This window comes from Bombyx mori, chromosome 21, assembly GCF_030269925.1.
Source record: "Bombyx mori chromosome 21, ASM3026992v2".
NCBI lineage: Eukaryota > Metazoa > Arthropoda > Insecta > Lepidoptera > Bombycidae > Bombyx > Bombyx mori.
This window is the reverse complement of record NC_085127.1, coordinates 667,048-693,341: the sequence shown is the minus strand read 5'-3', so window position 1 is coordinate 693,341 and position 26,294 is coordinate 667,048. Positions and strand designations below refer to the sequence as shown.

Sequence of the window (26,294 nt, the reverse complement as noted above, 5' to 3'; positions counted from 1 at the left end):
ACTTATTTATATTACCTACGAATTCCACCGAACCGGTTTAAATGAAATCGTGGCGCATTCTGTAAGCCATCGATCAAACGCTAAATATTATTCAATTTATAACACTGTAGCGCGTAATTTTATTATAAGTCTTGTGATCGATGGAGCAGCGTCGGCGGGTATGAACATCAAAACATCTAAAACATTGGAAACAACGTGATTTCCTGATTGAAAACTTTGAGCGGGCTTTTAACGCTAATCTTCGAATAAAGCTTTTTGTTTAAAGTAATTTATGGTGTTCTGAAACAGGAATCAATAAGTGTGACAGTATTTATTACGCGGTAGTAACATTAAATAAGATTGACGGAGACACAAAAAAGCAATTTGATAGGTACTTAAGTCATCTACTAATTGGTTTCAACAACAAAATAAGGCCACAATAAAAGGAAACGTGATCACAACATATTGACAAAAGTTGAGATTCACCCAGGGACTGTAGAAAGTAGTTGTTTATTAATGACTAGCGGCCCGCCCCGGCTTCGCTTGGGATGTAGCGCACGCCGTGTAAATAATTTTAGGTAATTTTTTTACACATTGGGTTAGATTATTGGAGTTTCAGTAAGGATCCAAATTTATTTTTAATAAATATAGCCCATGTCACCCGGGGATAGCGTAGCTTTCCAACAGTGAAATAATTTTTTAAATCGGTTCAGTAGTTTCGGAGCCTGTTCAATACAAACAAACAAACAGATCTTTCCTCTTTATAATATTAAGTATAGATAAATCCGGATTTTACAAACTCATTTTAATACACACAGCCACGTACAAATGTTCTATGCTATAAATGTTATTTATTGTTAAATGTTACGGTCGCGAGGACCGAACCAGACTTCCGCGGAACCAGGTTGATGTATGCTGTTACTGTTCAACTGCAACTTTAAATAAACGTGCAGTGTGATGTTATTGCTTGCTAACTTTAACCCTTAGATACAGCCCACTGAGTTTCTCGCTGGATCTTCTCAGTGGGTCGCTTTTCTCAAGGCTCTCAGCTTCGGTAGGAAAAAAAAAGCTTGCTAAGATGTTCGGTCGTATTACACTGAACAGTGAGTAAGGATACGAAATGAAAGACATTTTACAAAAAGTTAATCTTAAGTTTATTTATTATTATTTAGTAGAGTAAGTGTATGTATGCGGCGGCGCGGCTACCCGGAGAGGTCTCCGTGGTCGAACAGGTCCTGGTCGTAGAGCGCGGCGCGCACGGTGCGCCCGCCGAAGTACCGCCCGTTGAGCGCGCCCGCCGTCGCACTCGCCTCTGGCAACGCAACAACACCCCGGTGCACATCAATCCTTCTTGCACATTTATGATCAACTACACCCTCGTATTTATAATCAACTAATCCTTCACATTCACAATCAATTACTACTTCACATTCACAACCAATTAATCCTTCACCTTCACAATCAACATATTTTTCACATTTATAGTCAACGAATCCTTCGCATTTACAATCAACTAATTTTTCACGTTCACAATCAACTAATCCTTCGCGTTCACAATCAACTAATCCTTCGCATTTACAATCAACTAATTCTTCACGTTCACAATCAACAAATCCTTCACAATCACAAATCAACAAATCCTTCACATTCACAATCAACTAATCCTTGACATTCACAATCAACAAATCCTTCACATTTACATTAAACTAATCCTACACATTCACAATCAACGAATCCTTCACATTCACAATCAAGTAATCCTTCACATTTACAATCAACTAATTCTTCACGTTCACAATCAACTAATCCTTCACATTCACAATCAACAAATCCTTCACATTTACAATCAACTAATTCTTCACATTTACAATCAACTAATCCTTCACATTCACAATCAACAAATCCTTCACATTCACAATCAACTAATCCTTCACATTCACAATCAACAAATCCATCACATTTATAATCAACTAATCCTTCACATTCACAATCAACTAATCCTTCACATTCACAATCAATTAATCCTTCACATTCACAATCAATTAATCATTCACATTCACAATCAATTAATCCTTCACACTCACAATCAACATATACTTCGTATTTATAATTAACTAATCCTTCGCATTTATAATCAACTAATCCTTCACATTTGCAATCAACTAATCCTTCGCATTTACAATCAACGAATTATTCGCATTTACGATTAACTAATCCATCACATTTCCGGTCAGTTGTTGTCAGGTTGTCAGCTTATCATTTTATATTGTTAATGAACTTACAATAAACTAAATGCACAACACACAACGAAATCCCGTTTGCACACCTTTAGTTAGATTACAGGATGTGTAATTAATAACATACCTTCAGGTTCAGCGAACTGTACAAAGATCTTAACATTAGCGTGCGAGGGGTCGTCGTCTTCGTTCTGTCGCTCGTTGTAGATCACGAGCCGCTCCACACTGCCCCACTTCGAGCATTCCTCCTGCACAGAACGAAAAGTGAACAGTCATAACAGACAACCGGTAGCACCGGCAAGTGCACGGGGAGCGAGTAACAGAACCGGACCTGGATTTCGTGATGTAGCGCCTCGTCCACCTCGTCAGCCGACACCATGTTGCACAGCAGCACGGTGCGGGAGGCTCGACGCCGCATTAGCCGCTGTAACAATACCGAGCTTCAGACGTCATACTGACGACACACGCACCGACACGTGAGCGGGCGCCGGACCTACCTGCATGACGAGGTGCCGCGCTGATTGACCAGATATTGAAAGGGACTCCTGCTGCTGCAAGGTGTCGGGTGACGCATCCAGTAGCTTCTGCTGTAAGGCAGCTTGTTGCTGTCCTTCCGCTTCCGTGAGCGTGGGGGGTGCGGCCGGTGCGGGGGGAGGCGGCGCAGGGGTGGGGGGAGGTAGGTCGGCGGGAAGGGGGCCGACCCGTGGAGCGGGAGGGATTACCACGCCCGGAGGAGGGATGGCAGCCGGCAGTACTCCGGGCAGGGCCGCCGGGATCACTCCAGGTAAGGCTGCGGGCAGCACGGCCGGGATGGCGGCGGGCAGCGCGGCGGCGAGGGTGGGCAGCGCGGCGGCGGGCGGCACGCCGAGCGCGTTGAGCTTGGTGAGGCCGAGCGCGACGGCGTTGGAGGCGACGGCGTCCATGGCCTGGATCTTGGCGGTGGCGGCGGCGGCGGCCACGGCGGCGGCGGTGGGCAGCGCGGACGGCTGCGGCGGCCCGGCCAGCGCGTTGGGCGGCGTGATGGCGCGCCCCACCCGCAGGTACTGCCCGCCCAGGTCGAACAGGTTCATGGAAGCTATGGCCTCGAGCGCCGCGGGCAGCGTGGCGTACTCGATGAACCCGTAGCCCTTGTGCTTGTGTTGGGAGGTGCCGTAAGCCAGTTTGCAATATGTGATCGGTCCAAATGCTTCGAACACGCTAATGATAAAAGTCACAGATGAGTACAAAATATACTAATGCCTTGAGAAAACAAACATCCTCCAATGTGCTTACTTCTTGATGTCGTCCTCAGTTAATTCCGGGTGTATGGAGGCGACGTATATCCGATTGAACTGTTTAGCTTCCTCTTGAATCTCATCAATGACTGCCTGCGCCTGAGGCATGTTGGAAGGTCGCCCGACGACTTTAATGTTCCTAAAATATTACCATACATCAATCTACTCTGAATGAGGAACAAAATACAAATGTGACATTAGGAAGGCACGAACCTTCCTCCCAGCATGACGCCGTTCATCTGTTCGAGCGACAGCTGCGCGGCCTCCGGTATCTCGTACTCCACGAACGCGAACCCCTTGTGCTTCTGCGTGACGGGGTCCCAGGACATGTTGATGGACTTGATCGGCCCGAACGGCAGGAACGCTTGTCGGATGGTGTCCTCCTTCAATTCAAAGGATATCGAACCCACGTACACCCTGAGCCAAAACTATTAGATGAGTATTTGTTATTTAACAGAATTAAGATTTAAACACGTATTTGTACATCAGATCTTTTCAGCTAAAAGGGTCAAAGGCTCGACCAGCGTGGGGCGGGAGCCTACCGTCATCGCTTACATCACGGTGCGGGGGAGGGGCCAGGGTAGGGGCCGCGGGGGGACGGCAGGGGGGCCGTGAGGCTCGGTTACCTGCACATGAGCGCGAGGGCCTGCTGCCGCTGCACCTGCGTGCGCTGCGAGGCCATCTGCTGCTGCTGGTGCGCGAGGGTTTGCTTCATGAGCACCATTTTGATGCTTTGCTCCATGGCGTATTTCTTAGCGCGTGCCACGGCGTCCGCTTGTTCCGACGACAGCCGCGGCAGCGAGCCGCCCAGGATGGCCGGCAGTGTTGCGCATTTCGCTCCTGGCCCTAAGCATTACTCAATTTTATTGTATTCAATACGAAAACTAAAACGAAAGCTATTGTGCACATAATTAATTCTACTGACCCGTAAATACGTCTCCTTGCTGTTTGAAGTCGTAGATGGGGGCGACGAAACCTGCAACACACGCGCACACGTTACCGAGTGGCCGCTTGGTTAAGTTGGCTTACAGCAGTGGACGCGTGCATGCCACCTCTCATCAAGTCAACCGAACACGCTCGCTAACCTCCGTCCCTCTCTACCCGCGAGTAGCCGGTTCTAACATTTGACCGTTCGACACACTCAACACCCTTTCACATGTCGTTCAGAGGCTCTCGGTAGCGGTGGGCTAGTGCGGTAGCACCAGGAGGACGGAGGCGCTTCAGTCATACGTCGCGGGCAGGCGGGCGGTAGAAGGAGGTAAGTACATTGGTCGTGGCGCGTGGCAGCCGGCGCCGCTCCCGGCCGCAGTCAGTCCTTAGCATTTACCTAACTTATATCTAGCCTGAAACAGAAAGCAGAACAACGGATCACTGAGCGAGTGAACGTGTGTCGGTCGTGCGGTGTGCGATGGCGCGCGTCGGCCGACCTCTCTGCTCCGCGGGTCCTGCAACAGCGAGCACAACCCAGCGGCGTTAGCGGGCTCCTCTACAAATACCGGTCTTCCTACCTCGGGGTGTCGTCGTCATACTTACCAGGAGCGGGGGCGGGGGCTGCGGGGGCCGCGGCGGGGACCAGTGTGGTCAGCAGTGGTACGGCCGGTAGGGGAGGCTGCATCGTGCCGCCCTGCAACTGTACGAAGCAATTATTTCATTCAAGAATTTGTGTACTTAATTATCTTTAGCTGGTTTGATATTTATTAAGCTTATTGTAATATCGTCTATTCGCATTAAAAGTGTACAATTTCCAAAAATATTCGAAATTGAGTTAATATGCGGAATCATTTGGTATCTCCAGTATTTTTCTCATAAATATAGTCAAAAGAGCGTAGTTTAGTTTTAGTTTACCTATATTTTGACTACTGTTAACAAAGTTAATACATAATTTTATCTTATTTTAAAAGACAAATAATGTAACTGGTAAAAACTAAAAAATAAATGTTGCAAAGATGATTAATATTCAAAATATCATGTTAAACCTTTAAAACACTCTCCTGTAAAACTTAGTAAGTTTTGACATTGTTATGACAAAAAATGGGTTTGATTTTGTTAACATTATTGGAATAAAAGGACCTTTGCTTGTGTAATACGTGTTTATTTTGGTTGCATTTTGGTAGCTGAAAACTACATTAAGGCTCGAGGCAACATCATTCATGAACAACATATTGTAGAGTTGGAGGCGTTTTACAGTTAATTGATTACATTTTGTTAGTTTTTCTTCAGTCATGTTCCTTGTCGTTAAGACATAACACAGTATGGAAATGTTGAAACTTTTATTGTCTGTAACTAAAGTCTTTGCCGTGTCTTCCGTACATTTGTGTATTTCTCAGTTATGAACTATTTTTATTTTTTTAAAACAGTTTTTTTTTCTTTAGTTTTACTATTCTTAATGTTATCATAATATTATTTAACTGGATATTTCAAAATACTTATAGCTGAAATAGAAATTTCTAATTGTGTTTCAGATTTGACTGTGATATCAAAATTTAGTCTAGTACTTCCTTATGCTAGATATGGACATAAATTCTATATTTGAAGACCAGGGCACCCTCTTGAAGTAATCGAGACATTTCAGTTTTATGATGTTGTGATATCTATAGACTTCTGTGGCTACCAAGTAAAAATATTAACCACTAGGCTAATATGACAATTTAAATTTAATTTATCTGAACCACATGAACCTAGTACCAAAACTGGTGATAGACGCATTATAATTAAGATATTGACCTCATTACTTTTCGCATAAAAGCTGTCCGCTGTGAATAATACGAAAAGATAGTAATCTGGCAAATTTCAATTGCTATTTGCTCGATTGAACGTTACTAGAGTAAAATTTGACAGATTTCGTTAATTTATCTTTAGTTGTGTTCGAGTCATGTTCAAGGTGGATTTGATAAAATACTTTTCGGAAATCTGAAGAAAATTTATCTGTTCATTAATGATGGTTAAGTTAAGTGGAGAGTAAGTTTAGGTTTAACTTATTCATGTAGCGTGAAATACTGTTTTAAATAAAAATTGTAAGCATTTGAGGATTTTATTGAAATAAAGTTTTGTCTTAATAGACAATTTTAGACAGAATAATATTTTTATAGACAATTTTAGACAGTTTTTTTTTTTATCTTGCACTCATTCACATTGCGTTTATTTTAGCAGTTCACTGATCAATGTAGGCGTCCCAAAAATATTTCCAACCAATTGGATGCAGCGACACTGTGTTTCATGTTGTTTGTCTATTATGACAGTATTCCACTGTGAAATTGAATTGCTGAGAATTCTGTCCATTGGCACTTCAATTTGTCAACCCAATAATTGGAAGTTTGTTGGTGTTTTCAGTTTTATTAAGATTCTACAACATTCAATCACCAATAGTGAATCACCAAACGAAAGCCCACTGTAGGCTATGTTGTTTATTAGAAATTATGTTATTAGAATATAATGGAATAATTACAAAAATATGCTAAGTACTATAAATCAATTAACCTTTCTATTTAAAAATGGAAATTTCAAAATTGATCGATTCATGTTTAATAATAAGTAGTAAAGATGAGGTAATAGGGTAATAAATAGCCAATAGATAGAAAATGTTTTGAAACTAAACACTACATTTGAACAACGCTTTGCAAATATTAATGTCTGTTATTACTGAATTTTGCTTGAGTAGATATTAAGAATATACGTCTTTGTAATAAAAGAATATTTTTCATAATTATTGTCTTCAACTTTTAGGTTAGGTACTTCCAGAAAATAACACATGCAAAATATATTATTCGATTTTACAGGTTTTATACACTTACCATATCCATAGTTGTTTTAAAATTATAAATTATTAACTGAAAAATCAAATAACTGAATTAGAATATGTTTAAGCGACTAAATTATTATAAAATTCATTAAAATACGATTTCAACACAAGTAACGCGAGAATTTTGACATTGAACGAAGTGACGCGATATCAGACACCAGCGTGTAGTGACAGCTGACAACTACAGTAGCAGTAATTCCATTTTTTCAATTGAAATGGCAAAGGTATCACAACATACTACCTACTCTTTTGTACAATATTCTGTTTCATGAAAAATTAAATGGAGAGAAATCAAGTTGATTAACTAGGAACTTTGAACAATTGAGATAAAATTAAATGAAACAAGAGTACATGGATAAAATGTAGTCGCAGTAAAATTTTCTGATAATTTACTGAGACTTTTGCTTGGGACTTTTTGGAAGATTCCAACAAGCTACGTCCTGCGGCTTTGATTCGTTTTCCCACATTTGTGAACTTTCACAGATACTAATAAACTATCGTTAATACGCATTTAAACCTGAACTAACAAAATAAAACAATTCACACAACTACGCTCCTTGCGTTTCCACCAAGAAGCCCTACAAGATGTCTTACAACCACAGAGACAATTGATAAACTGACAGTGATATTTGAAAGATAATCGAATGATCTTTTTGTTCTTTGAGCCAGCACATCTCTTTAAGAAGAGATTTCTTTCTTTTTTTACTGGTAGTATGTTCTTATGGATGCTGTAATCAAGCACATCTACTAAGAACCATTTATTATTACTGTTTTAACAATCTTTATGTCCATTGTTAGTAAACTAAAATAAATATATGAACGCATGCGTTTTATGCTCAAATTTACGACACTAAAGTTCATAACTAAAGTGTTTTTTAATATTAAAATGAATAACTTAACATGAATAATTAATTATATTTTTAATACTTTCATACTTTTCCATTTTACAACTTGCTTACCTAGTTCGCTATCGCTCAGTAGATGGCATCTGGTCTGAATCGCGCTAACGATATTTGCAAGAAATCGGATTTATACATATTATCATGTATGTTATTGTTGTGTAGTAATCCTAGGGTACCCCGTTGGTTGTAATCTAAAAAAAAAAAACATAGGGCCTTCGCCAGTTGTCTCCACTTCACCTTAACATCCTTAACATCACTCAAGTGTGTACAGGCCACAGGCCTGCCGCGCGGGCTTTTAAAGACAACAGATACGAAAAGTGTGTTACCAAGCAAAAATCTGCGGTATCTTCCTGGTTTCAAGGATAAGAGGCCCTGTGTACAATTATCCAGCGATTCAAGGTGCTCTTATTCAATTTTGTATCCTTAAGGCGTATTGTAATTCTGATCTGCCACGCAATAATCATCATGAATAGTTGTTTGGTAGTTACTGATTGACACTTTAGGACTGTGTGTTTGCCGCTAGGGGCGCTGTTCCAACTGCAAACAAATTTGATTTAACGTTTACGCTATCGAGGACGTTAAAAAACTCGCACTAAGCTCACTGTTTTATTACATAGTATTATATATCTCTTGACAGTACACCAGTAAGACTCCAATAAGATTTTTTTTGTTGTGCACCACTCGGCGCCAAAGCAATATTACAAATATAATTTTGCGTTTGAGAAGGCACTCGAAATTGCAGCTAAGTACAATAGTGAAATATTTTCCAAACTTTTGACGTAAGAATCTTTGTGTTAAAAACATCTGAACAAATGTACTCCATACTACCTGGAGCCACTGCGGTCATCCACAGTGCGTTTCCAGAGATCTTTTTTGCCACGTACCATCCGGCTATGGAATGAGCTCCCCTCCACGGTGTTTCCGAGCGCTATGACATGTCCTTCTTCAAACGAGGCTTATGGAGAGTATTAAGCGGTAGGCAGCGGCTTGGCTCTGCCCCTGGCATTGCTGAAGTCCATGGGCGACGGTAACCACTCATCATCAGGTGGGCCGTATGCCAGTCTGCGTACAAAGGCAATAAAAAAAAATTCTTTGAACAACATATTGTTATCAATAAAATAGTTATTTGCAAATGTTTTATAGTTGTTGTAGTTCCACAGAGCTTCCCATTCAACATGCTTTGGCTTAGGCGGCTAAACTAGATCACGGATCACCTGGTGTTAAGCGGTTACCAGACCCGATAGACATGAACAACATAAATGCCGCCGCCCAAATTGAGACATGAGCTTAAAGTCCCAGTATAATACAACGGTTGCCCCACTCTTTAAGCCGGAACATATAACTGCTGCAGAAACAAGCGGGCTCGTGGTACCTAACTATGCGGGCTTCAATATGAAGTGTATTATCTATGGTGTGGGCTCACAATGCCCACCAGCAAGCCTTCGATTAACAGCAACTGGTGGTTGGACGTCTTGTGAGTCCGCACGGGTAGGTACCACCACCCTGCCCATTTCTGCCCTGAAGCAGTAATGCATTTCAGTTTGAAGGGTGGGGAAGCCTTTGTAACTATACTGAGACCTTAGCATTTTCTATGTGCTCCGGTAACTATTTAACACCGGGCCGTGAGCTCGTCCACCCATCTAATAATAATAAAATAATAAAATAAAACTGTATTTTTGGTTGAAGGTCCCAGATATTTGTTTCTAAGCATCGCACCGAAACTATACTAACCCATAACGGTGGTGTTGTGGCCGGCTTAATTTTAAAAATCCTAACTTACTTACTTAAATTTAAAAGAAAGGGTCCGTGCTTGAATTATTCACATTCCTCAATTTAATTTATTGTTTTTTGTGTTGGATTCGTTTATGAAAAAACATAGTCAGTGTTGACATGAAAAAAAAAAAAAAAACTACTGGGATTTGGAAGTAAGCGCACCGTGATGGCCCGTGGCGTTACATTTTGGGTGCTCGTGTTTACGAACGATGTACAGAACAAATAAATAAATCAAATTAGTTAAGCGGCGGGTGGCGTACTCTTTTTTGTTACGTTTTAAAATTATTGAGGGGCGCGCTGTAATAAAAGGACTTCTATGGCGTGACGATTTGCATTTCAATGCGCGGGATTGGCCGATTTTTTTATGAGCTAAAATTACTATGCGAATAATTTTTTAAGAATTTTGAGGATTCTTGAGGAGGAGGAGAAAAGAATTACTTTTATGTTAAGGGTTTATTTCGTGCGTGTTACCAACGTTAATTGTAAAAACAAATAAAATTTAGAATAAACTAGTAACTGCAAACTATTCAACATTAACGCAAGATCCAAAGTACGCTCTAGGAAGTGCTTCGATGAATACATTCGATTTAATGGGGAAATCAGAATTTTTAGTTTCTGAAGGTTCGGGTTTTACAGCTTGCTCTATGTGATACAAACTTTTAAAGTGTATTCTGTGTAATAATAGGTATAAAATAAAATACTGGCATCAAAAAATATATATATAAAAAATAGGACCTGCATTTCAAGGTATTGTACGGGTATTATATGTGACTTATTATAAAGTTCTGTGTATACTTTTTAAATCGCCATTTGACTTAAATAACGCCGTTCTGTACTGGGTTAATTAATTGAGAAAATCGATAGAGATGTAACCGTTTGATCTAAAGGCTATCAGCACGATAGCCTTTAGAGGCTATTTCAGCTTCTTCTTGACATGAAGGTGAGCTCACGGGTCTCTAACCGGGAGTGTTGCTAACACTGACCCTAGCAAGAGCAGTGCTTCGCAGAATCTACCACTGGATCGGAAACGCGACTCACTGAGAATATCCGGCGAGAAATTCAGTGGGATGTGTATATGGGTAATGTCATCATTAGGAATAGTAATCTAATTTATTATACGATATTATATGAATATAGATTATAATATTTATTTTATTATACGATCTATACAATGAGTAGATAAAGTGTAGATGCGCTATTTAATATTCATACAGAATGCATTGGGACATTAGGGCAAAGATTAAACAGTTTAGAGCTATGTGCCTACGCCATTAGTCTATATAGATATGATAGCAGCGAAGATTTTCAGCCTGCATCATATAATCTTAGATCATATCAATATTCCTCAGTTAATTAAACTGCAAAGATTATTAATACCTATTTCAAGTTTTAGGAAAAACCATCATGGCTGCTTAATAAAGAGTAAGAAGTAGATTAAAGGGACTGGAAGAATACTAGATAATATTATATTGTCAACAACTGTTCAATTGCACATCAATATATTATGCTCTATCATCTCTGTATGCTGAAGCAAAAACTTTTTACCCCTTTTTACGAAAATTGCGCAGACGGAGGAGCATGAAATTTCCCACACTTATAGGGAATACAGAGAAGAAGTCTAGAATGTAATTTTTTTATCATTTGCATAAAACATACATTAAATGAATAAAAAAACAATACACATACTACCATGTATTTGACACAACACATACATATTAATATACTTACTCTTTGTTTGTTGTCAATTGTCAAACTTTTGTTATTGTTTAGTCTGTAGTCAAATTGAGAATACATTAATCTTGTTTGTCTTTAATATTATTTGTCTATAGTGTAGTCTTGGCGAAATCTGTGATTATAGAAGTTTAATTATCTTTGAAAATAGAACCATAATAATGTTCAAACTTATAATTTAAATTAATTATAGTCGAATTTCGACTACTGGGAGACCACTTGTAATCTTAAAATGAAATAAACAATTACTGATTATTATTATTAATTAGCCTTCAAATCGGAATGTATACTAAATGTGTGGCAGAAATATATAGAATGGTGTTACCGACCCGTGTAGGCTCGTAGCGCGCCCTGTCACTACTAATAAATGCAGCTGGTACCAAAACCTCCCCCCAATTGTCGTTTGTTAATTAAATTTTCGAAAATTCTCTAGTGCTAATTAGATGAGGGTCGACCCGGATGTAGTAATCTTGCCTAAATAATCTAAGTAGAAATTTGAGATTGGGCCGCATGATGCCGATTGTTAAATTACGCTCTTGCAGCGATCGTTTCATGCCATTTGCTTAGCTGAGTTGCTGAGTGTCTCGCTGGATCTTTTTCATGGGTCGCAATTCCGATCCGGTCCCATCCGATCGGTAGGCAGCGGCTTGGGTCTGCCTCTGGCTTGCGGAAGTTCATGGGCGATAGTAACCACTCACCACCAGGTGGGCCGTATGCTTGTCTGCCTACTAGGGCAATAAAAAAAAAGATTCTACGAACCACAGCTCTTACTAGGGCTGTGTTAGCAAATCTTCCCAGGCTGAACCCGTGAACCTACTCGTCCGGTTGTAGCGAAATAGCCTCATAGGCTACCACCAGTGAATAGGTAGGGAAATAATTTGCTTGTTGATTGCGTAAAATAGTTTTGAAAGCGTTTTGACTGCGTTCTTTGTATGGCTGCTGCTGAGAGAAATTGTTGCCTTTTGAAATAGTTAGATAAATAGATAGATAGAATATGATTGTTTTTATTAGCTCTAGCCATGCGCCTATTTTTTTATTTTTTTTATTGCTTGCATGGCTGGACGAGCTCACGGCCCACCTGTTGTTAAGTGGTTACCGGAGCCCATAGACATTTACAACGTAAATGCCGCCACCCACCTTATGAGATATGAGTTCGAAGGTATCATCAGTATAGTTACAACAGCTGCCCCGCCCTTCAAACCGAAACGCATTACTGTTTCATGGCAGAAATAAGCACGGTGCTGGTACCTACCCGCGCGGACTCACAAGAGGTCCTACCACCAGTAATTACGCAAATTATAATTTTGCGGGTTTGATTTTTATTACACGATGTTATTCCTTCACCGTGGAAGTCAATCATGAACATTTGTTGAATACGTATTTCATTAGAAAAATTGGTACCCGCCAGCGGGATTCGAACACCGTTGCATCGCTTCAACACGAATGCACCGGACGTCTTATCCTTTAGGCCACGACGACTCATAAGCGGGGTAGCCTTTATACACTACAAATGATACTTTAGTCCTTATGATGAGTGGCATCATCCAGATTATACGACATGAGAACGCTCTATGTATCGAGATGAAAACTTGTAACGTATTGTAATTCTAAAATAATGTCTCGATTGTAACGGATTTTTCCAAATGTTAATTTCAATTTAATGCAATTTTTTGTATTTACCGGAATACTAGTAAACATATTCAACGTGCGATGAATATTAGATCCCGTTTCGAGCACGTGTTAAATGCACTTCTGGCGTTAATCACCATAAAACAATATAAAGTTACCATTACCCTATTAAGGGTGGTCGGAAGCTCGGAGTTATGACAATAGGGGTGATCGCGCACGTGCAATGATCTTTCAAAATACTGAAGCTTAATCTATAAAATCTGTAAGCTCCGCAGTGTGACGCGAGTTGTGTGCGTGTGCGCACGTGTTTGAGACTTACGAGCATAGAAAAGTTCTGCTTCAGTGTTTATGTATTTTCGTAAAGTGCAATGTACATTTATTGTGTATGGTGTGAATGGTGTTGTTCTGTAACTAAGGTTAGTATACTTGGCAGCTATCGCGGTTCGCAGATGCGTTTAAAATCACTTTTACGGTTTAACCTTACAATTTGTTTGTTTTCTTCTACCGTTCAACCGTGAAAGATGTATTTATTCTAAATATCGGATATCGAAGGTAATAAATAGGGATTGATTACTGATTACATATGTGAAGATTGATATCTAAACTACCTTTGATGGCCTCGCGGGATATTTTCGAAGAAACTTTACTTTTTTTACACTGTACATAAATGGTCTTAATTACATTATATTTGTTATTATGCTTATTTTCCATGTTTGTCCGCTATATGATTTTCTCTTCAAAGCGAGGTTTAAACTTGATCCCAACTTCGAATGAGAAATTCGAGTTTGCCTATTAATAAACAGGAGGTTTATAGCCTTATCTAGTGTACGTAACTTACATCAAATTCCAAATTAACTTACATTATAATATATTATTAAGAATACGCTCAAAAACATTGTAAAAGGGAATAGTAGAATAATTGCATTCAAAACTACTGTTTATTTCTTTCTGTATATCTTCTAGCAGACCCTTCAGAGAAGAAAGTGATGAAGGAGGAGAGATAGCACGATATACTCATTAATTACGTTATGGAAGACAGAGGTCTGGCAATGACTCTTTTTTCCATAAGCGGCGTTCACTCATCATCACTACATAGTATAAAACAAAGTCGCTTTTTCTGTCCCTATATCTGTCTGTCCCTATGTATGCTTAAATTTTTAAAACTACGCAACGGGTTTTGATGCGGTTTTTTTAATAGATAGAGTGATTAAGGTGGAAGGTTTATATGTATAATAACATCCATTAAATACTGGAGAAATCAATAATAAATTACAGTATCCGAAGCGAAGCGAGGGCGGGTCGCTAGTCAGCTATAAAAAGTCTAATTAGCCAAAACAAAACCCCTAAATGTAAATGATTTTGTGTAATCTTTGCTTGGAATAGCACCACCCCATCTCTTCTCGCGGGTGTCGTAAAAGGCAATTAAGGGATTCGCGAGAGAACGTTTAGCAGTGTTCTTTGAGCATTATACTCTCGTAACTTTTAGTCCATGAGTTTCTCGCCGGATCATCTCAGTAGGTCTCGATTCCGATCCGGTGGTAGATTCTGCGAAGCTCTGTTCTTGCTAGGACTAGTGTTAGCAATTTTTCTCAGGTTGAGCCCGTGAGCTCACTTACCGGGCGTAGCTGAAATAGCCCCTTAAGCTTCCAGCGAATCGGCAGGGGAAAAAAGGAAGGACCACAATTCTGCCTATTTCTGCCGCGAAGCGATTATATGCTCGGGTTTGAGGGATGGGCAGTCGTGATATTATAAATACTATTGAGACTTTGTGAGCTAATGTCTCAAGGTTGTGATGTCTATGGGCATCGGTGACAAAACTAACATCAATCAGGCTGTGAGCTCGTTGACCCGTCGCAACAAAAGTAATTAAAAAAATAAACACAGTAAATGTCCTTATGTGGTTTTTTTTTTATTGCCCTTGTAGGCAGACGAGCATACGGCCCACCTGATAGTGAGTGGTTACCGTCGCCCATGGACTTCAGCAATGCCAGGGGCAGAGCCAAGCCGCTGCCTACCGCTTAATACTCTCCACAAGCCTCGTTTGAAGAAGGACATGTCATAGCGCGCGGGAAAGACCGTGGAGGGTGTTAGAGACAGTGGCAACAGTCTTCTGAAAATCATATCGAGCAAGATCGAAGGACTGCTGATTAATAAATAGCCTTTGCAGCAGGCACTTGGAAGGAAAAAAATAAAATAAAAATGTAATGATATAAAATGTATGTAATGTTATTTATGTGTTAGATTTTTTAAGTTACTAACATAGATTTTAAGTAATTCTTCTTAACAAAATGTTATGGTTTAAAAAAAAAACTGAAATAAATTATAAATAAATAAATTACTCTAACGGCTTACTGTGAATAGGTAATAACAATAAATAATAATATTTACAAGTATTTTAAACAGAGGGGTGAAAAGCTATTTGATTTAAGCGATATTTCGCTTAGTACGCAACATTTATCTTTGTAATAAAAGGTCCGTTTTATTTGGTATTAGTATCAATAGTTCGATATTTTTAATTGAACTTCAACTAGGTAAATTTACCCTATTCAAATAGTTGAAGAAGTTTTTGGATATTTTCTCCTAATTTTAAATATTTAAATGGCCCTCCTCTAAAGAAAATGTCGCTTATACCAAATGGCCTTTCACTCATCGATGTGAAGAGAGCTACACTTAGAATTGGGTAGACACCGGTTCAAGAAGAAGAAAAATACTGTAATGCTTCATCTTTTAGCTTTTACTTTTATTTTTTATTGCTTAGATGGGTGGACGAGCTCACAGCCCACCTGGTGTTAAGTGGTTACTGGAGCCCATAGACATCTACAACGTAAATGCGCCACCCACCTTGAGATATAAGTTCTATGGTCTCAAGTGTAGTTACAACGGCTGCCCCACCCTTCAAACCGAAACGCATTAATGCTTCACGGCAGAAATAGGCAGGGTGGTGGTGCCTACCCGTGCGGACTCACAAGAGGTCCTACCATCAGTCTTAGCTCCTAAACTATGCTACGCAATACTTTTGTGGTTAAGGTGCTGCTTCCTTTTATTAACCTCAGCTGTATCTAAATAGTAATTAATATTTCAAATATCAATTTGCGCACGTGTCTATAGGATCGATGACCGATGATAGAAGTGTATTTTATTGCTTCGGCCAAACGTCTTGACGAAGATGATCAGAATTAAAGATGATTCATTTAGGTTTTGAGTTTGAAAGCGCTTATTTAGTTTATGAGCTATGCTTTTTTATTGATCGAGGTAGAGAGGGAGAAGAGGACGCAGTCCGCTTTACAGTCCAAAGTTTTACGTCGATGGAGATTTTAGATACAAAAGGTTGGGAGCTTTCACGTGGTTTCTCGAGTTCGAACTCTATGGTGTCTCCAGAACGCTATGGCTTGTTTTTCTGCCAATGAAATTTAACAGACTTACGAAATTGTAGGCTAAATTCAACTGAGGGTATTTACAGTCAGAGGTGACTGCATTCATTCAAATGGAGGGTGTGTTCATATGCCTCTTGACGTACTAATTAAAAACCGTCGTCTTTTCCGCAACCAACCGTGGACTCTAATTCAAAAGGTAAAAATGGCCATTTTTCTAATGTGTCATGGCTCTAGGTGGAAGGTGACATATTGCAGTGTTTTTTATTTATTTATTTTTATTGCATAGATGGGTGAACGAGCTCACAGCCCACTTGATGCTAAGTGGCTGCCGAGGCCCATAGATATCTACAGCATAAATGCCGCCACCCACTTTGAGATATGAGTTCTAAGGTCTCAGTATAGTTACAAAGACTAAGTCTCAAAGAATGAAAAATTATAAGGAAGAACTGAAGTAAATAACTCAATGAACTTTGGTGAGGCGTCTAGTAGTGACAGAATAAAGACGACAGCATCACCTCCACTACTTCCTATTCTATTCATATTCAGCCGACAATGTTAAAAATAAAATATTTTTTTCTACAATATTAAATTCTGGGCGAAACTAATATTCTCATCTGCCAATCGCTCCAAGCCGAAACACATCAACCTCATGAACGTAAACACGACACGTGCACAAAAATAAATTCACAACATCACATTCACGCAAAGAAACTGGAGAATATAAAAAAAGATGATATTATAAAATCATAAAAAAATACTACAGCAATATATTATACGATACATTAATTTATTTTTGTATGTGTGCTCACGTGGCCGTCGTAAATAACTTTATATTAAGATCTCGTTCGCTGCGACCGGAAAATGGAATTTAGTGATTTCCGTAAGCCTAGTGCTGCCAAAGAGTTGAGCAAAACCGGAAAAAATATAAGACGACCGCATAACGTGAATAGAAAGAAGATGACTCATCCCTACCGCGGATGTACCATAACTGCTATACTTGCTTATGGTATTTTCCAAGTATTTTTCAAAGTTCTTGCAAATCTTCGAAATGTTTCAAAAAGTTCTCTTATATCAATATTATATATTTTCTTCGATTTTAGATAGATAGATAATACTAGTTTTAAGGCTTAATCCCACATTTTAAATGCTCTTCATGGTTAAAATATTACAAACATTGCAATCCACATGATCCAAAGTCATGTCACTATAGTTGAAATTTAAACACCTGAAATTACGTTACGAATTACGAAGAGTACTTAATGGTAAGGTCGGTAGGCAGCGGCTTGGCTCTGCTCCTGGTGTTGCTGAAGTCCATGAGCGACGGTAACCACTTACTATCAGGTGGACCGTATGCTCGTCTGCATTTAATGGAAATAAAAAAAAAAATGTGTGCAATTCACACGTGGTAGAAGTGAAACCTTCCAAAATTAAAATACAATTATCCTAAACGTCTTAAGTATATGTAAAATTTTGTCATTAGTAAATAATTGTAAGGTAGCGCCCTCTGTGAATTGATATTTTAATTTCACGTATAATCCTAAATTAAAATTCACTACAAGAGCTTTCATACACACGTTAGTATTAAAAAATCTCACAGATGGCCCTGTATTAAATGGTATGTATATTTCTGTCTCATTCTTTGCTGGCTTCATCCTACACATTTTTGTATTTGTGTCTCTTACCTGTCGTTTTTTCCGTTGCATCCGGTTTGAAATCACAACGATTCTAAAGAAGTTTTCACTTCAAAAACTTAGAATGTTACGGGAGTAAGGCAATCGTTGGGTTTAGTTTTTGTTGTCAGTACGTACATTGTATCCCTACAAGCCTGTCATACCTTTCAAATACAAAGGTACTGCAGTTCTTCGAACGATAGTACCGTCAAGTCTAAACCATTACACTTCTACTGGTGGTAGGACCTCTTGTGAGTCCGCACGGGTAGGTACCACCGCCCTGCTTATTTCTGCCGTGAAGCAGTAATGCGTTTCGGTTTGAAGGGTGGGGCAGCCGTTGTAACTATACTTGAGACCTTAGAACTTATATCTCAAGGTGGGTGGCGCATTTACGTTGTAGATGTCTATGGGCTCCAGTAACCACTTAACACCAGATGGGTTGTGAGCTCGTCCAACAACCTAAGAAATAAAAAAAACCAGGATTGACGTCGCTGTAACATGAAAGCCACTTGCGTATCCGCTGTCACCGGTCGTTGTATGAGGAGTGCCACGCTTCGTTGTCACGTCGCTGCGTTATTTAGCTAACCTTTGCGCGGTATTCTGGGAGTGCTATTTACGGTCCCTCCGATAGCGCTCAGAAATAGCCGCACGCGTCCTCAATGCACAACAAACAAACAAACATACTGCCGGTTAAACTATTTCAACATTGTCCACGCGCCTCCGGACCGTTTTTTAAATTGACGTAAACGCGCAGACGAACTCAAGGCCTGTTTGATTCCTGATTGTATAACTTGAATTTTGGCCACTTTTATGATTTCCTTCCAGCCGACGCAACGAATTACTTTCAATTAAGCCAGCAGGCAGCGGCTTGGTTCTGCCCCTGGCATTTCTGAAGTCCATGGGCGATGGTAACCACTCACCAGCAGATGGGCTGTGTCTGCCTACAAGGGTAATATAAAATAATGGTTTCATGCACTTAGAAAAATGAAAGATAAAGCTTACGAATGAAATCCTCCTATCACTTATTTCACAGTGTTATTCCCTCAAAGGAGGTTTGAAAAGCTCTCTGCGGTACGTGGATATGTCACTATCGACGATAATGATCGATCTATTAGGCTACGGTCGACTAAGCTGTTTGTTTGCCTTCAAAAGTAATAATGAAAATCCCAATTGCAATATCTTGAAACAAGATACAAAATAGGCAGCAATAGTTAACAAGCTCTTGTACTGGTGGTAGGACCTCTTGTACTGTTGGTAGAACCTCTTGTACTGGTGGCAGGACCTCTTGTGAGTCCGCGCGGGTAAGTACCACCACTCTGCCTAATTCTGCCGTAAAACGGTAATGCGTTTCGGTTTGAAGGGTAGGGCAGCCGTTGTAACTATACTGAGACCTTAGAACTTATTTCTCAAGGTGGGTGGCGCATTTACGTTGTAGATTTCTATGGGCTCCAGTAACCACTTAACACCAGGTGGGCTGTGAGCTCGTCCACCCACCTAACCAATAAATAAGCAATAAATAAAGCTACCGACGGTAAGTTTTTACCCAGCTAACAGCGGAAAGTAAAAATAAATGTTAAGCCTTACAAAATCCATAAATCGAGATGTAGTAAATATTTACAAAGTTCAATCACACCTGTTACCACGTGAAGCCACACGCGGAACGTAAACCAACCCACGAAGTATTATTCACCCGACGTAGTTCATCTTTCAGCGTTGCTCCGAATACGTTGATATCGTCGATTCCCATTTGGCAGGGAGAATTAGGTTAGACGTTAGATTTACGTGAGTTTTGTAATCAGGGTCTTGTTTGATTTGGTCTTGTGTTATTTGAGATGATCTGCTGATTTGTTTAGTTGATTGCGGAGGTGCTTAAGTGGGAAGCTACTGGACGATGTAAACGCAATTGGTACAAAAGACTATAGTCCGTGAGCACTCGTAATATCTATATATTAATACGTGAAGCAAAAACTTTGTATCCCTTTTTACGAAAATTGCGCGGACGGAGGAGTATGAAATTTTCCACACTTATAGAGAATATAGAGAAGAAGTGCACAAGGCTAATATTTTTCTAAAAGAATGCATAAAAGATACATTAAATCAATGAAAAAAACGTTACACACACTGCATACCCATGTATTTGACGCACACACGCATGCATACTATTTATTGTCAAGCTTTTGTTCTTGACGTCTGTTGTCAAATTGAGAATAGATTAAATATTGTTTGTCTTTGTTAATATTTTTTATAGTGTAGTCTTGGCGAAATTTGTGATTATAGAAGTATAAAATACAATCATAATAGTGTACAAACTTACAATTTCAATTAATTATAGTCGAATTTCAACTACTGCGGGACCTCTAGTAAAATCTAGTTACATAAGAGACAAGAGAGCGTATGCCCTTCAACAAAATACCACACAACGTACAACGTCCTTATACAGACTTTAGAAAACTATCAAAGAGCTTAAATGCAGTAAAGCGTAACAGTATAACGACGTCGGGGAAGGTGTTAGCTCCGTAAATGAAATATAGCTAGTTAAAACAATACAATTGTCATTGAAAAGCAAAATAACATTAATTTTATCAGCTCAAAAGCAAATTCGGTGAATTTATTTTGTCGGTTTGTCTGTGACACGCTTTGGAGGAAGGTTCAATTACAATATATATTATTTTGCCATTCAAATAAATATGTTATGTAATTTTATTGCTTTTTTTGGAAGTCGGGCATGTCGTTCGCTCAGAAGACCAGGGCCCATTTAAACTACTACCTACTACAAAGAACTGTCTTCAAACCCGTCTCATGCTATTTTTTTATTACACATGTCAATGAGCTGCTGGCCTTCCAGGTGTAAAACGGTTACCAGAGCTATTACATATTGCAACGTGAATGCTGTTACTCATTTCGAGGTGTGAGATCGAAATCCCATTTTTCAGCACTTGTTTTCCTACCTATTCTAGTCTCCTCGACGGGTTATGCTAGATTCTCCGGGTGAGTAGTTGAGCTCACGGGGCTCTAACCTGACGACGTTGCTAACACTAGCCCTAGCGAGAGCAGTGCTTCTCAGAATTTACCACCGGATTGGAAACGCGACCCATTGAGAAGATCCGGCGAGAAACTCAGTGGGCTTTTTCAGCACCAACCAACGAAAATTTTTTATACGTGTGAACAAGACAATACGACTTTGTCCGTACAATAGCGTCATCATCAGCCTTTATCTGCCCATTGCTGAACATAGGCCTTCCCCAATGCCTCCCGCAGAATGCGGTCCTGCAAATCAAAACAAATGAAATAAATAAAAAATTATTCAACATAAATGAAAGTACATACTTGTTGAACGTCAAAAGAACTACCGCCAATTCACAAAAACTAGCCTCCCTCCTGAGAAGAATTGGCAAGAAACTCAGCGGGCATGTCTTTTTTTTTTTAATATTAGATTATTTTTTTAATTTTTCGCCTTCCGCATCCAACGACTTCCCGCCGTGCGCACTAAGTCGTCGGTCCACCTGGTTGGAGGACGCCCAGCACTCCTGGAACCCATCCACGGCTTCCATTCGAGGACTTTCCTCCCCCCTGGCGTCGCTGGTTCGTTACCTGCCCATTGCCACTTTAGCCTGCTAACTTTGCTGTCGCTACCTGTAATCCTACAGGCTTGATACTACCTTCCTGTGCAGGGCTAAACATGCTCTATCAGCAGTAAATGGTGGTTAGCGCTCGCGGTACGCATTACCTACCAGGAAGCAAGCCGACGGCGTCGTTTTAAACGAACGAACTTCTGAGAAATGTATTGGAGCTACGGAGTTCCGAAAATTGGTTCGTTGAATTCGACAATTTCGTAATGTGTTGAAAAGCAAAAAGCCTGTAATTAACTTTCGACATAGTGTAATGAACCGTGAAACAACGGAATATCCTTCAGATCTTTCGTTGTTATCAAAGACTGATTGCCTCTCTGTGTAATTATACATTATTTAGGGATTAGTCGGTATGGGATGGTCCTCAGAACCGTTTTAGTCTTTTCTGTTACGAGATATGCGTTCTGATTTGAAGAATAAATAAGCTATTATTCGACTTTAAATAGAATTGCATATTTTAACCCTCATTTTATTTATCATTTAAAAAAAAAAACGAATATTTCACTTTCCTATAATTTCTTGTCGATACATTTGCAGCAAAATTTTGTACAAACAAATATGTTTATGCTTGAATTGCATACGAATCACACACACTACATTCAGCCTAATGAAATATTAGTGCAGTCATAAACATTAGCGCCACGAACGGACCGACCGTAAAACCGTTCAAATGCAATATTGTTGCGCACTCGTAAATATACGTAAATTGAAATTCGTTGAATTCTTTTTTTTATTGCTTAGACGGTTGGACGAGCTCACAGCCCGCCTGATGTTAAGTGGTTACTGAAGCCCATTTTTTTATATATTTTTTTTATTGCTTAGGTGGGTGGACGAGCTCACAGCCCACCTGCTGTTAAGTGGTTACCGGAGCCCATAGACATCCACAACGTAAACGCGCCACCCACCTTCACACCTGCCTACATCTATAACGTAAATGCGCCGCCTATCTTGAGATATGAGTTCTAAGGTCTCGGTATAGTTACAACGGCTGTCCCGCCCTTCAAACCGAAACGCATTATTGCTTCACGGCAGAAATAGTCAGGGTGGTGGTACCTACCCGCGCGGACTGACAAGAGATCCTACCACCAGTAATTACGCAAATTATAATTTTGCGTGTTTGCTTTTTATTACACGATGCTATTTCTTCACCGTGGAAGTCAATCGTGAACATTTGTTGAGTACGTATTTCATTATAAAAATTGGTACCCGCCTGGAATTCGAACACCGGTGCATCGCTCAACACGAATGCACCGGACCTCTTATCCTTTAGGCCACGACGACTTACATGTAAAGTTCTCATTCCCAAAAATTTGGAACCTGATGGTTAGTGATCGCCGTCGCCCATAGACATCAGCGAGTCACTGTCTGCGTCTGAAAAGACAATGTCACGTAATGCCAGTAAAATTATTAAAATGCTACAAACCATGAGTCTCGATCCACCTCTGGATCCTCAATCCACCTGGTTATGTAATTTGCGGTAGGCAGCGGCTTGGCTCTGCCCCTGGCATTGCTGAAGTCCATGGGCGACGGTAACCACTCACCATCAGGTGGGCCGTATGCCCGTCTGCCTATAAAGGCAATAAAAAAAAAAACACTACAATGCTTCTTATTGAGCGAGCAATGGATTTTAGATAATTTTTTTCAAAACGCGATAACCGAACTTAAAGTATGTATAAGTTAATAAAAACATCAGTTGTTCCATTGAATTTATGAGCATTGATGACTCAATATCTTTTGACCATATGCCTCGAGCACATCCTCCACTTAAATGGGTCATTAAAAAGACAATTTCCCCGAAATTAAACATATGGCCGCGATTGCGTCAACATTACAATTCAAAATATCTAAAAGAGCCAAATGTTGATCTAAGGAGTAAGACGCCCGATACACTTCTACGGAGCACCGCGACTGTGATGTTCGAAATTTAGAAAAGGTATTTTTTTCTAAAACAAGTACCTACCTACTTAACATGATTTAACGAACGGTAGCAAGAGAAGAAACACCGCTAAACGATAAGACAATCGCCAAGCTTTCTAAATGTGATCGACCAGCATATGTTGATCTATTGTGATTACGCCGTACTAGATATTTGTCCAGGTTCAAATCTTACCCATAGACACAGACCACTGAGTTTCTCGCCGGATCTTCTCAGTGGGTCGCGATTCTGATCCGGTGGTAGATTCTGCGAAGCACTGCTCTTGCTAGGGCTAGTGTTAGGAAATTCTAGCTGAAATAGCCTCTTAGGCTACCAGCGAATAGGTAGAAGAAAAAAAGTTCAAGTCTATCAGAAATTGGGTTACATTTTCAAGTATAGCCTTGACGTCCTCGGCACAGGAATCCGGACCGAAGACTGATCCTCTTTCATTGCTTAAGTTGTGCTTGTCTTTAACAGAAGTGTCTTCGTTCTCCCTAGATTAAAATGCAGTTTACCGGATTAGTTGCCCAGTCCTAATTACGTAAAATATTAATAATGTACTGGCTTACCAGTAGTATTATTTAGGGCTCCAGGGTATTTAGGCTCTCCTAATTAAGTTTCTGTAGCTATCGCAAGACAGTTTCGTAGCTTCAGGGGCTGAAGCCCAAGATAGATCGGCTGTATCTATACATCTAAAGTGTATAATTAGTCTAAAAACCAGTCCAAAATGTGCCACAAAAATCGAACTACATTGGATACTGATGTTTTTGCGTGAAAAAAAAACCAATTGCTATGAATATTTTTTTATTTACAGTTCAAAATGAGTGTAAAAAGAAGGAGTTATCATTACTACGGTACAGATGTCGTATCTGTTTTTATGTACTCTTTGTTTCCTGCGCGCGCGTGTCTGAAATAAGCTTAGGTTTCTGAGTTGCCAGCTGCGCGGGACTTTGACATGGCTATATTTACATCAATTACAGCGATTTGAAAACTAAATGATTTAAGAAAGCCTTTTGAACTGATTACTGTGAATATTTATGTTCCTCATTTTATTAATACGCTTTTATTAGCTTCAGACGTATGTATGTATGTTTGTAACGGAATCTTTGAACATGATTTTGACCCCCTTCGGTTTAACTCGAAATTTGGTATACTTAATAAGGACCGATGACAATTCAATATAAAAAAAAAATGAAGTTCAACTAAAACATGAAAAAGAAATAATAGTTTAAAAAAACTAACAAAATACGCTTTTATAGAAAATCTAACGAAAAAATAGAAAAAAATTTTTAATAAATTTGAATTAAAAATTTTAATAATTTTCACGGAGGACTGATGAACTCCATGGTAGGTTGGAAATTATTATTGAAATAAATAGAATGCAAAATAGAAAAAAATATATATATGGGATATGTTAGAAAAAGTGGTAGAAGTTAGAAGGTAGCGTAATACAAGCCCCGAATCTTCTAGGTTGAATCTGGGTAGAATTACCCTTTTTATAATTTAGCAACGAAATTCGGCGATGATTCCCTGTTATATATATATTTTTTGTTTCCTTTTGGTGGTCAGCATCTCGCAGGGATATCAGCAATTCTCAATAGCTCCTCGACATGATGCTTCCTCACCACAAGTACTCACTCACTGTCTCTCTTGAAATGTTTAGGGAGAGTCATTTGCGGCAGGTCTAGCTGTGCTGACGGGACTGCTGGAGAGTGACATGCTCTAGCGCTGATATATACCATGGAAGGGATTTCGTGCAAAGTACGTTGCAAAATTTGTATTGAAGAGCACATTGTGCATGAACTCAGTGGTTTTCAATGCTGGTCGGTGTGATAGTGAAAAAGAAAAGATGGAAACATTTAAAACAATTGTGTAAAATTTTCGACATGCCTGAATTTATCAAATTACTTTAACGCCTCTTTTTAGACGTCATTGTTACTATATATTTAGTTTTATTTGGAGAAAAAATAATTATCTATATCCAAGTATATACCAACAGCCGTGAATTGTAAATCTATAATATGTATATTAGCTGGCCCGGTAAACGTTGTTTTGCCATATAAATTTTTTCTAAGAAAGATAAATAACCTTGATACCGACTGCTGCGCTAACTGCCGGGCTGATTTGTAAATCTAAACCACTCTCGAATCCACCTGAAGGCACAAAGAACATTTTATTAAAATCGGTTTAGCTGTTTAGGAGGAGTTCAGTGACAAACACACGTACAGAAGAAATATATATATATATACATATATAAAGATTTGACAATCACTTAAGTGTACCCTTATGTGTAACAAACACTACACAGTTCATCTCTTCAAAATATGTACACACTAATAATATAAAAATAACAAAAAGGAAAAAAGGAAGAAAAATAAAAAT

At 39.4% G+C, this 26,294-nt stretch overlaps 2 protein-coding genes across 5 annotated transcripts in view; one reads left to right on the top strand and one right to left on the bottom strand.

The window, feature by feature from the left end:
- Positions 1-1,109: 1,109 nt before the first annotated feature.
- Positions 1,110-7,455, bottom strand: LOC101736317 (poly(U)-binding-splicing factor half pint). Of its 4 annotated transcripts, XM_062674593.1 has the most exons (11): positions 7,282-7,455; positions 5,024-5,120; positions 4,757-4,833; positions 4,416-4,466; positions 4,117-4,336; positions 3,704-3,907; positions 3,489-3,629; positions 2,714-3,413; positions 2,548-2,640; positions 2,344-2,464; positions 1,110-1,291 (listed from the first exon to the last, which is right to left on the bottom strand). In XM_062674593.1, exons 5-11 carry the CDS (start codon positions 4,230-4,232, stop codon positions 1,182-1,184), a joined length of 1,485 nt encoding a protein of 494 aa, XP_062530577.1. In that variant the 5' UTR covers positions 4,233-4,336; positions 4,416-4,466; positions 4,757-4,833; positions 5,024-5,120; positions 7,282-7,455; the 3' UTR covers positions 1,110-1,181. The 4 variants fall into 4 exon arrangements, with proteins under 4 accessions (XP_062530577.1, XP_037874371.1, XP_062530576.1 ...); XM_038018443.2 differs by lacking the exon at positions 4,757-4,833; XM_062674592.1 differs by lacking the exon at positions 7,282-7,455 and having other exon boundaries at positions 4,757-4,935; positions 5,024-5,121.
- Positions 7,456-13,565: 6,110 nt separating this feature from the next.
- Positions 13,566-26,294, top strand: part of LOC101736178 (zwei Ig domain protein zig-8) — a 48,999-nt gene continuing 36,270 nt past the window's right edge. The window contains exon 1 of the mRNA XM_062674596.1: positions 13,566-13,740. The gene's annotated coding sequence lies outside the window, so the exon portion shown is untranslated. The remainder of the gene's footprint in view (positions 13,741-26,294) is intronic.